Here is a 12,855-nt window from a genome sequence, read left to right on the forward strand (position 1 = left end):
CCAAGCTGTATCTTTTATTGTATTACATGTTTTATTAGATCTCAGGCAAAGAACTTCCAGCAGAGTTGCCCTTTGGTGGGCATCTCTGTGCACCACACAGCCTGTTTCCGTGTGCACGGCTGCAGCGGTGCCTCAGGTAGACATCAGTCTGCCTCTGCTGGCTTCTACCTGAGAACCGAAAGGCAATGGGAGAAGGCATTCACCTCTGTAAAAAAAAAATAAGTACAAAAAAAAATGACACCTGACCTACAATGAATGTTCCATACAAATGCAATCAATCACATACAGGTAATCAGTGGATCTATTCCCTGACACATGTCCACATGTGGTGGCACCTCCAGCAAGCACCAAGGCCAGCAAGGGGGAAAGCCCAAGGAGGGCTGGGATTTGCCATGGACCCAAAGGAAAGCCACACCTTCCTGGATCCTTAAGAGCTCCATTGAACCCTTAACTCTCTTTAAATCCCCCCTTGCAAGCTGGCCACCATAGAAAAGCAATGAACAGATTAAAAAGCAATAAACATAAAAAAAGCTAAAAGAAAATTGGGAAGAGAGCTTCTTCTCGCAGGACCTTTCTGGTCATTCCAGTTGTTTCAGCGTTCTCAGCAAATTCTGGATTTCTTGGCATTCCCCCTGAAAATCTGCAAGGAAAAAAAGGTCGATCTAGACGTTTTCCTTAGTGGAATGCTAACATGTGATGTACGGCTGAATGGAGAGATGCGAGGCCCCAGGGATGTGCACACCCCACATCAGCCCCATCAGAGCCCGGCCCATACCCGGCAGTGCGTCCATCAGCTGGTCGTTCTGGCAGAACGCGACGCCCAGCATGCTGAGGAAGTCCTTGCTGAGCTTGGTGGTGATCTGCTCCTGCAACCAGAGAGCATGAGAGTGTCATTCTGCTGGGATGGCCAACGGGGGAATGTGAGAGATGGGACTGCTACGCTTGCTGGGGAAGCATGGTAAGGTGGAAGAGAGCAGAGGCAGAAATCAGGAAACGAATGGAACAAAGTAAGAACTCACAGGAAACGAGGGGATCGAGTCATAGCATCATAGAATCGTTGTGGTTGGAGAAGACCTCTATGATGACCAAGTTCAACCATCAACCCATCATCACGCCCCCTATCCCATTGCTCGTCCATCCCAATTTCTGCTCACACAGCCTGGACTTCCAACAGCAATTTTTGCAGCGTGACTCACCGTCAGATCCTGGAACTGACTCATCATCTTCTCCTTTGCTTTTTCAAACATCTCCTTCCGCACCTCCAGCTCAATGTTCTGCACCAGCGTGGCTTTGATTCGCGCACAGGTATCCTTCCCACGTATATTCGCAGCCTCTGTTATGCAACGGTGGGAAACATCACAATTGTGGAATCATCAAATCATGCAGGTTGGAAAAGATCTCTCAGATCCCCAGGTCTGACCCCAGCCCATCCCACCATGCCCACTGTGTCCCTCAGTGCCACATCGCTGCAGTTCTGGAACACCTCCAGGTTTGGTGACCCCACCACCACCTCCCTGGGCAGCTGTGCCACTGCAGCACTGCTCTTTTGGAGAAGAACTTTCTCCTGATACATAGAAGGCCTTTAGAGAGGAGCTGGAGTGGTATTCAGATGTAAAGCATGTGTTAAAGCCCATGAACCCTCTGTTGGTAGACTTCTACCTCTTGATCTCTCTCTTCCCAGTGCTACATGTGCTATCCTAAAATATTCCTATACCCAACAGCAAAACCTCCTTCCAAAGCCCTTCAGGCCATACCCATTGTGGGATGGGACAAAGATATCAAAAATACAAGGAATTGCTGCAATAGAGTTTGGCACTCAAATGCTTTCTTCCCTGCTAGGATGACTGTGACCAGCCGAGTGCATCACACGTCGGCACAGATTCACACATCCTCCTTCAGAGAATTCAGGCTCTGCACTGAGAAGTCTCATCCGAGCTGGGAGAATGTGTCCTTGGCCATACAGCGAGCTCACAGCCTCAGACGCTGAGTTAGTTAGGTGGAGAACCAGTCCTACCTTCATAACACGGCGACAGGATGGTTTGGATGGTCAACTCAAGAGATTCATAGATAGCCTTCTTCTTCAAAAGAATTTCTCTATCTATAGCTCTCATGATGATGTCGGTCTGCAGGAATTAATGCGGAGCATTTACAGCATCTCCAAACCCTCAGTGGCCAGCAGCAGGAGCAAATAGTGAACCTGTCTTCAGGCTGTTCATTCAATAGCATGGCCTCCAAGGCATGCATCACACCCTGAATTTGCACCCCAAGATGGACCCCAGGAGCACCCTGCAGCATGGGGCTTTGTTATCAGTTCTGCAGCTTGGCATCAGATCTATCCTGATCTGCTCGGCTGGGATTCCCATTTACTTTCCATTACCTGTAGGCAAGGCATCTGCCAAACCATAGTGGGTTTCTGAGGATGAAACTGGATCAGCATGAAAAACAATTCTACTACCCCTGAAGCTGGTTGTTAGAGGGTGCTCCAGACTTCCATCCAAAGCTGCTTACACACTGCAGCTCTGATTTTGCCCTACTTTGCATCCCCTGAGTCCCTGCCAAGGGGCTGCTGCCCACTCTCAGGTCTGTGCCAGCGACACAAGCTGGCATTAAGCTTCCCTCATCTTAAACTCACCTCTTGCTTGAGAAAGTTGAGCTTGGACCTGTTCATGTTTGTAACCTTCCCAAAGTCCATAAATTTGTCTTTTACCTCCTTGCTGAACTCATTGATTGAGGTCTGCAGGCTGATCCTTGTGAATGCCTGTTTTCTGTGTGTGTAAGACCACAACGATTGTTAGACCCCAGCAGGCTTTTCCCACTTTGCTGTCCCTCCTGGGCTCTGTTTGGCCAGGCACAGGAGGGTTCATGGTACAGGGCAGCTGGGGGGTCCCAAGGCAAAATATACAGAGGAGCAAGTTGCTGTGGCACTGACATGGTCAGTGGGCATGGTGGGAATGGGTTGGGGTTGGTGATGGTGATCTTGGAACCTGAAGTGATAGAACTTGAATGGTTCTATAACTTTATTTATGGACACGATTAGTGGGCATGGTGAGATTGGGTTGGAGGTTGAACTTGATGATTGTAGGGGTCTTTCCCATGACAAGTCCATCAAATATTTTGTGTAAGTAGGTGAATTATGGTGGGGCATCTTTAATTAGTCTAGTGACTAGACAACATAATGCTATCTCGAGTTTCTTGGGGAGGAAGAAATATAGACCTTTATGCTTCCCAAACCAGGTTGTCTGCAGATGGCTTTCCAGGAAAACTCTTTTCTTTGAGTTTCCAAGATCACTCCCTGCTCACCCACCATTCTCACCTGAATATGTTTGCAAACATCGCCCCAATTTCTGCATAGATGGGCTCAGCCAGGCAGTTGTTGATGTCTATGCGATTGAACACACGGGACACATACACTCCCTTCCTCACACACACAGCTTTCAGGGTCCTGTGGAAGCCAGAGGACGTTTTGCCTTGCTGCAGAAGGAGAAAAATGGCTGGCATGAATAGAACCCCCAGCAGCAGTACTGCCCAATGGCCAAGCTCTTCTCGTGCAACTGCAGAGCTTCGTAAACTAGAACAAATAAGGCCAATACTACCTCATGAAGCTGCTTCTTCCTTCACTAGCTGGAGGAGAAACCCACGCTCAGATGCTGGGCCTTCCATGCCTCTCCGTGTCCCAGCAGGACAGCCAAGCCATCCCAGCCATCTCTGGGCTCCACACCATCCCCATCCAGTGCACGTCCAAGACCTGGCCAGTCCTGTTGGCATGTAGCCATGGAGTAACTTGGGCAGGCAACTGGCTATTGTCTTTAGGCATGGCATCTCCTTAACATGTCCGTGTTTCTTTCCCTGGACTCAAACTCTCATTGCTAAGCTAAAGTAACACTGAATAGCAGCAAGAACATATCTCTTAACCCACAAACTTCAAAACATTTGCCAGTGATCAGTGAGCAAGAGAAAGTCAGCTGATAATAGAGTCACTGAATCATAGAACTACAGAACCACAGAACAGTAGAACCAAAGAACTACACACACAGAATCACACACACAGAATGGCCCAGGCTGGAACGGACCCCAAGGATCATGAATCTCCACCTCCCTGCCACACGCAGGGCCACCAACCTCCACATTTAACATCAGACCAGGCTGCCCCATCCAACCTGGCCTTGAACACCTCCAGGACTGGGCATCCACAGCCTGTGGATGTGCAGCCTGTTCCAGCACCTCACCACTCTCATAGTGTGGTGACATCCAAACTAAATCTTACCTCTTTCAACTTAAAACCATTTCCCCTTGCCCTCAACAACAGAACCGAAGAATCATAAAACCAAAGACTCATAGAACCAAAGAATCATAGAATGGCTTGAGTAGGGAGGCACATTAAAGACCATTCAGTTCCAACCCCTGAGACGGGCAGGAACAACTCCCACCAGATCAGGGTGCCCAAAGCCCCATCCAACCTGCCTTTGAACACCTTCAGGGATGGAGCATCAGCACTTTCTCTGGGCAACCGGTTACTGGATGTGATGGCAACTGCAGCACAGAAAATGTAATAATCCTATTCAGCCTCAGAGAAACCTATGCCACTCACCATGAAGACCTTCTCAATGTTTCTCTTATACTTGGTTTGGGCAGACTTCACCCCACGGGTGAGAGGCTCATCCATGTGCCTAAAAGTGACCTCAGTCGAATTCTTCAGAGACTGGATCTTCTCTGACATGAACATGTTGAGCTCTTCCTTATTCACACACGGATTCTGCAAGAGCAAGGTGCCACAGCTGTTGACTGCAAAGTCAACAGGGTCTAACATTGCCCTTCCTGGCAACTCCTGGGTAGCTTGAATGTCAGCTCTGAGAGCAAAGGGGAAGCTAGAACCTGTCCTCTTACTGGCCCCATGTGAGAATGTTGAGAAGATGAGAAAGATGAGAGGGACAACTGCCAATGGGGCTGCAGGGCTGGCAAAGCTCTCTCAATCTCTGCAACTTTCTTGCTTTTTCACCCTCTCCAAAGGGAGCAAAGCGGATAACCAGAAAATGGCTTTGTGGGCAGGCATGGGCCTTGGTGCATCCTCACATCTGGGCGTACCAGGCAAAAGGCTTTCTGTGTTTGAGGGATGCTTCCTCATCACCTGGCACTGCTGAATTTACCCATGCATGCAGCAAACCTCTACTTAGGGCAGCAGGAGTAGTTCTACACTTGTTTGCCAACGCTAGTGCTGCTGCCTCCAGCTGCGACCAGACATACCGGGCTGAGGTGTGTGGAATGATAAACATCCACCAGAGAGAAGACAACAAGGATTTCTTCCATGTAATCTTGTAACTGACTTCGTTTTGTGTCCAGGTAGAGCCTCCTGATATGGGCTCTCAGCTCGACGATTTCTGAAAGATAACAGAATTGTAACTTATATCCCATTGCTATCAGATATCAGTATAAAGGCAGCAGGGTTGCAGCAGACCCCCAGCCCACCCAATACCTGTATCCTTCTTCCTGAGGACTGTGGGGTTCCAAAACTCCTGGGCACTGACAGGGAAAACCAGCTCCTGCTTTTGCAGGACCTCTGCATCACTGGGTAGATTCCTCTGAAACATGCAAGCGTGCAGCAACAATGAGCAACATGAATCATAGAATCATTCAGGTTGGAAAAGACCTCTCCAATCTCAACCCACCCCCCACCATGCCCACTGCCCACATCCTTTAGTGCTACATCCCTATTTTTCTCAAACATCTCCAGGGATGTTGACCCCACCACCTCCCTGGGCAGCTGTGCCACTGCAGCACTGCTCTTTCTCAGCAGCACTGCCTGGGATTGTCCTGACCAAAGTGCAGGACCAGGCACTTGGTCTTGTTAAACTTCATCCCATTGGCCTCAGCCCATTGATCCAGCCTGTCCACGTCACTCTGTGGGGCCTTCCCACTCTCAGGTAGGTTGACACTTCCTCCCATTTTGGTGTCATCTGCAAACCTACTCAGGGTGAAGCCAATCCTGTCCCAGGCAAACATCTCTGTAAGGGGGCTAACACATTTCTTGGGAAAAGACACATGCATAAACATCAGCACTGTAACTGACGCTTTTGTTACCAAAGTAAAGACCAAATGATACTTCACAGCCAGCAAACTATAGAATGACTCTACCTTCATCCTCTCCCTTAGTGTTCTGGTCTTTCTTGCTTTCAGGTCTTGTTTCATCCCCAAAATGGCTTCACGCTTGCTTACATCCCTCTAGATGGCAAATAGTAGTAAGTGTTATGAGGAGAACATCCTCTCTGCACCAAGGCAAAGCTGCAAGCAAGCCTGGTGCAGCCCCAGTGCAGATCCTCTCAGCAAGGGACCAGTGCTCCCCCCATTACATCCATGGAAGACAACAGCCATCCTCCAAAGAGAGACTATGCACTTTTGCTCTATGGAAATACTCAGTTAGAAAAGGGGTGTGGGTTTCCACCTCTGAAAGCAGCCAGCGGATACTCACTGAAACCTCTGGGTGGCTCCTGGGAAATGAAAAGAAGAAAAGGCTTTTAGCAGATACAGTCAAGTCGAAACCTATAGCACGTGCTGGTGTCAGCTGGCAGCAAGGCGCCAGCCCACAGCACTACCACAGCACCAAAGGAGGAGGGTGGTCAGAAAGACCACATGGGATGTGGTCTTTCTGCACATGGGATGTATAGTGATGGGGTCCTGCTGTAAACCCCGGGCACAGATCTGGGTGCCAGGGCTTTTGAATGTGTAATAATTATAAAAGGAGAGCTATTGGTAGGGAATGCAGCTGGACAGGCAGCACGCAGTGGGGATGAGGCAGCCTGTCCTTCTGCAAACCAGAACCAGCCACTGCCTACCTCAAGTACTCGTCCACATTAATCTTATCCATCTTGGTGATCACAAAGGTGATATCGCTGCACTTGCCGACCTGCTTTAATTGCCTTAAGCTTTAATTGCCTCTTGCACCATGATTTCATGTGCTTTAGCCCCAAAAACACGTTCAACATCAGCAACGATCCATACGGATGTGCACTGCAAGATGCTCTTGGGGGAACAAGGGGAGAAGAATCAGGCAGGATGCATGAGCACTGAGGGCCCCTTCCTTATGTTAGAACCCCAGTGCTCCCCACCCCACTGCATTGCCCCCAGTGCCACTCACCTCTTTCCACATCTCATCCCTCTTCTTGTTGGCATCACCTGTCCCTGGGATGTCCACAAAGATGACACCTTCAGGCACCAGGTCAGATGGGGGGAGTGTCACTTGCACCTGCTTGATGAGGGGCCAGAGCCGCATCTGCTCGCTGCACTGGGGGCTGCCCATCAACTCGACCCCCTCAAGGCCATCCTGGTTACGGATGTATGGATCCAGCTCATTGGAGAGGTCTTCTGCCTGGGACAACATGAGCAATTCAATGTTTGCCCCCCATTAATGATCTCAAGTTGTGCCAGGGGAGGTTTAGGTTGGATCTTATGGAGAATTTCTTCATGGAGATGGTGGTGAGTCACTGCAAGGGGCTGCCCAGGGCAGTGCTGGGGTTCCCATCCTTAGAGGTATCTAAGAGATGTGTGGATGTGGCACTAAGAGACGTGGTTTGGTGGTTGTTGGGGTGATGGTTGGACTTGGTGAACTTAAAGCACTCTTCCAACCTAATGATTCACAGATTCTTTATAGAGATAAACCTTCCAAGCAGCCTGAAAAGTGCAAACCACCAAAACAGCATGATAAGGGAAACAAAGACACGGGAATTGCTGTGTGCTGTGCTCACCTCTGTCTTTCTCAGAGTGATAACTCTCGAAGGAGGAATAGTGATCACAGGCTTGGATCTCATGAGGTCTTCATAAGACTTTTCATCTGCTCCTTCCCCATAGATAGCCGTCAGCACTTTGATGGCATGCTCCAGATCGCCATCAATCTCACTGTTCTCATGTCTGTTTTCCAGGAGCATGACCAGGTTCTTCACCTCCTCCTTCCACTCCTGAGTGAGGAGCACATTATGCAGCACCATGGTTCCAATTTGTTGGGGCAGGAACAGCTTCAGTTGTGGGGAGCAGTGGGGAGCAGCAGTGCAGGGGCTGCAAGGCTCCCTCTTGTCTGCAAGCATGGCCAGAGACCCATGGCCAGAAATCTCCATGGAAGTTGCAAGGGAATGGAGCTGGGCTCTGCTCTGCAGTGCCCAGGGCAGCCCAGGGGCACTGGGCAGAGTCTGGAGCCCCATCAGCAGCACCGCAGTGCCAAGGAGATGCTGGAGCACAGGGAGCAGAGAGCTTTGGGAGCTCCTTCTGGGGAGATGTCCCCAACCCCATTGGGCTGGGCTGGGCACCCTTCCATGGCAGGGCCCGGAATACACCCTTACCTCATCCGAGAGGAGAAAAATCTTGGCTTCATAATGCTTGCTCCTGCAGACACTGACATGGACCTGGCAGGACGTACACGTGCGGGTCCCTGACACCGGGAGGAAGAAGCGTTTCCCCAGGATGGTGTTGAGCAGAGTGCTCTTCCCTGCCCCGCTGCTCCCAAAGAGCCCAATGTAGAGGGGTTCCAAGGCAGGCCCGGAGTTGAGAGTGGTGAGGCGGTCCCTGGGGAAGGGGTGCACAAGAAATTCTGACCACTGCAGCACATGCAAATATCGAGGGAGTTTTCTCCTTGCAAGATGCGATATCTCCAACAAAAGGACTTATTACTAAGGCACAACCCATGATCTCCAACATCCTTCATTTCCCTGCCCCAAACCCTGGAGACCCCATGCCAAAACGAGAGCAGATCCAGGGGCTCCAGCGATCCCTCCCTGACACCTCCAGGGGGTGCCCACAAGGACCCTTCAACCTCCCCATGGCACAAAGCCACCAGGGCACAACCTGCTTTGCCTTTGGGAATGCACCCTGCAGAGCGATCCCAGCATTGATTCCCACTTCCAATTTTCTCCCTAGCAACTGGTGTCTGTCAAAGCCTCAGAGCAGAGCTGAGCCTGGAGCCAGACCCAGAGCATTGCCAAAGGAAAGCAAGTTTGGTGGAGTCTCTTTGGCCACAGACTCACTGGAGATAGGCCAGGTGCCCAGGCATGTCTTCCAGCAGAAAGACATGGGTCATCTTCTGACAGGAGGTGCTCAGAATTTTTCTGGCCTTGCTCTCAATATTCTCATCTGGAAGGGAGAGGTGGTTATGTGGTCATTCCAGTGTGTAGGAACAGGGCTGCAGCCCCTCTCTGAATCTTGGGCCAGCCATGGTGCCGTGCACATGGCTCTCAGCACTCACAGTTCCTGAGAGTCTTCTGTTCCTCCTGCTGGAAAGACAGCTGCAAGCGTGGTTGCTTCCGAGGAATCACAGCTGCACTGTCCCCATCTGCACTGAAGGGAGCTGAAAGGACAGAGATGTGAATCTGTGCTTCCAGTACCCCAGGAACAGCCCGAGTGGGGACACGACAGCAAACCTCACGTCAGCCCCCAGATCCCCTTGGTCAGGCAGATGGCTGCTAGATGGGATTTGTGTTGGACACCAACAGAAAGAGCAGAAGGAGCAGAGCAGGGCTGGTGTAATAGAATGGCTAGCATTAGGTCACAAGTCTCCAAGAGAATGGGATTACATAGAACTGTAGAATCCCAGAGTGGTTTGGGTTGGAAGGGACCCTAGAGCCCACACAGCCTCAACCCCTGCCACAGGAACACCTTTCATAGACCAAAGCCCCATCCATGGCCTTGTGTGCCTCTGGGGATGGGGTACCCACAGCCTCTCCTGTTTCCTGGTTGCCCACAGCAGGATATCTATGGCAGGCAGGTAGATGGCTTTGCACTTCAGACTGCAAAGAAAAGCTACAAAACTGGCCCTGAACATGTAGAAATCAAGAGGGGGGTGAAAACCTTTTGCAATATTTCTGCAGAAATGGTATCAGGAATCTCAAGGACACCTCTTCACCTCCTGCCTGCTGCCACGTGACTCATCACCGTGTGCATTGTTTTCGCTGGCTCCTGCTTTTCATTTTCTACCTTTCTTTTCCTGGTGTACAGTTTCAGGTTTTGCAGGAAACAGTGCCACAAAGCTAGCTCCCTGAAATGAGCGTTTGTTTGGGTGAAGGCAGAGCCTTTCCCTACCCCCTTTTGCTGATAGAATCACAGAGTAATTCAGGTTGGAAAAGACCTCTGAGATCCCCAAGCCCAACCCCAGCCCACCCCACCATGCCAACTGGCCACATCCATCAGTGCCCCATCCCCACGTTCTATGAACACCTATGGGGTTGGTGACCCCACCACCTCCCTGGGCAGCTGTGCCACTGCATCACTGCTCTTTATCAGAAGAAATGTTTCCTCATATCCAACCTGAACCTCCCCTTTGTCCCTGTGTGAGGTGAAGAGGCCAATTCCCCTGTCAGGAAATCAAACTAAAGCTGTGGCTTCCTGACTCCTGCCACCTATCTGTAGCAACCTGCAAGGAAGTGAAGGCAGAAGGTTTGGGAACAGGGATACGCACTCACCATTAGGATCTGCCTTTCCATGGGACCCCTCCATAGTCTTTCCACCACCAGGATGTGCTAAGTTACAACCAGCTCTGTGCTCCCAGAGCCACCTGGGAGGAGGAAAAAAGAGATAAGTATGAATCACACAGCCCATGCCTCTGGTGTCACACCCTTGTGTGTGCCACACAGCCCCAGGTGTCCTGCTCACACCTGGACACAGCTGCACCACTGATCGATTCACTGGTTCAGAGGTTGCTCTGGGTATCGAAGAAAGAACTCCATGCACTTGTTTTTATGATGCTTTGGGTTAATCATCAACCCACACACATCAGAGAAGGCATGGGTGATGCTACAACTGCGGTGCCTTTGGCAGCTGTCCTTTGCAGGGCTGTCTATCACAAGGAGCATCTCCCCTTGACTTGGGCAGGCAGCACCAGCCCACTGCCCCAGCTCCACCCCCAAGTGTTTGCTTCCATGGTGGTTGCAGCTGAGCACTCCTCGATGGGCTGCTCAGATGTGTGCTCTGAGAGCACCCGTGGATGGAAACAGTCCCTCCTGCTATGGGCAGCTTCTCTCACCTGTGCTCTGCAAAGACTTCCAACCTCCAGGAGCGTACAGACAGGAGAGAGGTGGCCAAAGGCTTGTCTATGGAGTCATCCACAAGCAACAAGGAAATCGAATTTTGCAACCTTGCCTTCACCTTCCTCTTGCTTGCCTCTCAAGAATAGAGAAAGAAATGCTTACACACAAAGCCCTGCCCGTGCCATGCACCGCCCCTTTGGGCTGAGCCAGTTTCCCTTGTGCCCTGGTCTCAGTGGCTGTACCTGCTCACAGCAGTGACAACATTCTTGCACATTGGAGCAAGTTCTGCGCTGTGCAAATGCTGATGCAAGCACCTGCACTGTTCCTGGAGGTGTTCCACAACCGTGGGGATGTGGAACTGAGTGATGTGGTCAGTGGGCATGGTGGGGTGGGCTGGGGTTGGACTGGGTGACCTGGGAGGTCTTTTCCAACCTGAATAATTCAATGATTCCAATTCTATGATTCTCACAGGGAAGGTTTCTTCTGTTTCTGGTTGGAGTTTGGAGCTGCTGAGACACCTCTATCCTTCCCCTGAGCCCAGCACACCTTTAGTACCTGTGCCCCATGCAAACCCATCACCTCTGCTTTGCACTGGATCTTTCTGCAGAGATAAGCACTTCTCCAGCAGCTGTATGGGGCTGGCTTTACCCAAGCCTGGCTTTCACAGGAGCACACTACGTGTACACAGATTTGTTTACAACACCTTTATTTTATTAGAAAAATCTGAAGCATCAAGAGCAATATAAACCTGTCTAGTAAAATCAGGATACGTTTGGTGTGTAGGCATGCAGGGAAGGGGCACTAAGAATTGCCCAGGACTCTTACTTAGTCAGTAATATAAAATGCATACAAAACATCTCAGAAATGCTTTGTAAGAGGAAACAAAAAACATTGGAGATAGTTTCCTATAAAGTCACAGGATAAAGAAAGCAAGCCACAACCACGAGTAATAAGACCACACCATCAGGGGCAATTCCTGCAGCTCTCTAAGACATTTTGGCTGATTGCAGGGTCTTGTGAATGAAGCTGATGTTCAAGAATTCATTCTGCAAGTCTGCAAAACAGAGGAGCCTGTTAGAGTCAGCTAGACATCTGCCTCTGGAGAATAGGAGAGATTCCTCCATGCAGGTGCTCAAGAAGTTGGCGTACCTAGCTGGGATTTATTTGACCCCATCACTAAACCTGTGCCCATACAGATGTGTATGGATTTGGGGATTGTAGAATGGAGAGCTCTGAGACAAGCTGGGGAGTCCTGAGGCTCTGGCTGGGATGTGGGCACAATGCTTGCTTATGGCACGTCCCATGGGAACCAAGGAAAGCACTTCATGGTGAGACTGCAGCTCTGGACGTCTGCATCACGCTGTCACCTTGTCACGCCCTCAGGAAGGGGATGTGGGATCAGCACAAAGAGCCCCCAACCCATCCACAGGGCTGTACCTGGCAGCTTGCCATCCAGTTGGTCCCAGGGGCAGAAGGCGAGGCTGAGCATGTTGGAGAAGTCCTCCTCCAGCTTCTTGGTGATCTGCTCCTGCAGCCATCACATGACCAAGCACATCAGCAGGGGAGAGAAGTGGAGCTCCTCATCCTCCCCAGTCCCAGTCAGTGCACCTGGTCACCTCCCAGCAGGGGAAGCACAGGGGCAGCCACCAGCCCATCTTTTCTTGGTCTGATCCTTGATGTTGGTATACGAGAAGGAGAGGGCGGTTTGCAGCACAAGCCAACAGTTCAGAACAGAGCGTGGCTGTTCTGAGAAGGCTCAATGTTTTATAGGAGTTAAATATTTCCAGAGCAGAGCTTCTTTGGGTAACATTAAAATGCATCTTCCTGAGCATACTGAATGCAGAATGGTGAGGGG

General features: G+C 50.5%; 1 protein-coding gene across 1 annotated transcript; it reads right to left on the bottom strand.

Moving 5' to 3' along the window:
* Positions 1 to 11: 11 nt before the first annotated feature.
* Positions 12 to 12,296, bottom strand: NUGGC (nuclear GTPase, germinal center associated). The gene is given in 20 exon segments (XM_048937352.1): positions 12 to 640; positions 776 to 866; positions 1,197 to 1,333; positions 2,015 to 2,123; positions 2,633 to 2,765; positions 3,314 to 3,471; positions 4,589 to 4,753; positions 5,242 to 5,375; positions 5,471 to 5,576; positions 6,130 to 6,216; positions 6,464 to 6,482; positions 6,828 to 6,904; positions 6,907 to 7,014; positions 7,130 to 7,360; positions 7,737 to 7,946; positions 8,325 to 8,547; positions 9,006 to 9,111; positions 9,224 to 9,325; positions 10,437 to 10,528; positions 10,997 to 12,296. Coding segments are annotated over 19 exon segments (2,292 nt in total). The 5' UTR covers positions 10,471 to 10,528; positions 10,997 to 12,296; the 3' UTR covers positions 12 to 578.
* Between the last annotated feature and the right edge of the window lie 559 nt (positions 12,297 to 12,855).

This window comes from Lagopus muta, chromosome 2, assembly GCF_023343835.1.
Source record: "Lagopus muta isolate bLagMut1 chromosome 2, bLagMut1 primary, whole genome shotgun sequence".
Lineage (NCBI taxonomy): Eukaryota > Metazoa > Chordata > Aves > Galliformes > Phasianidae > Lagopus > Lagopus muta.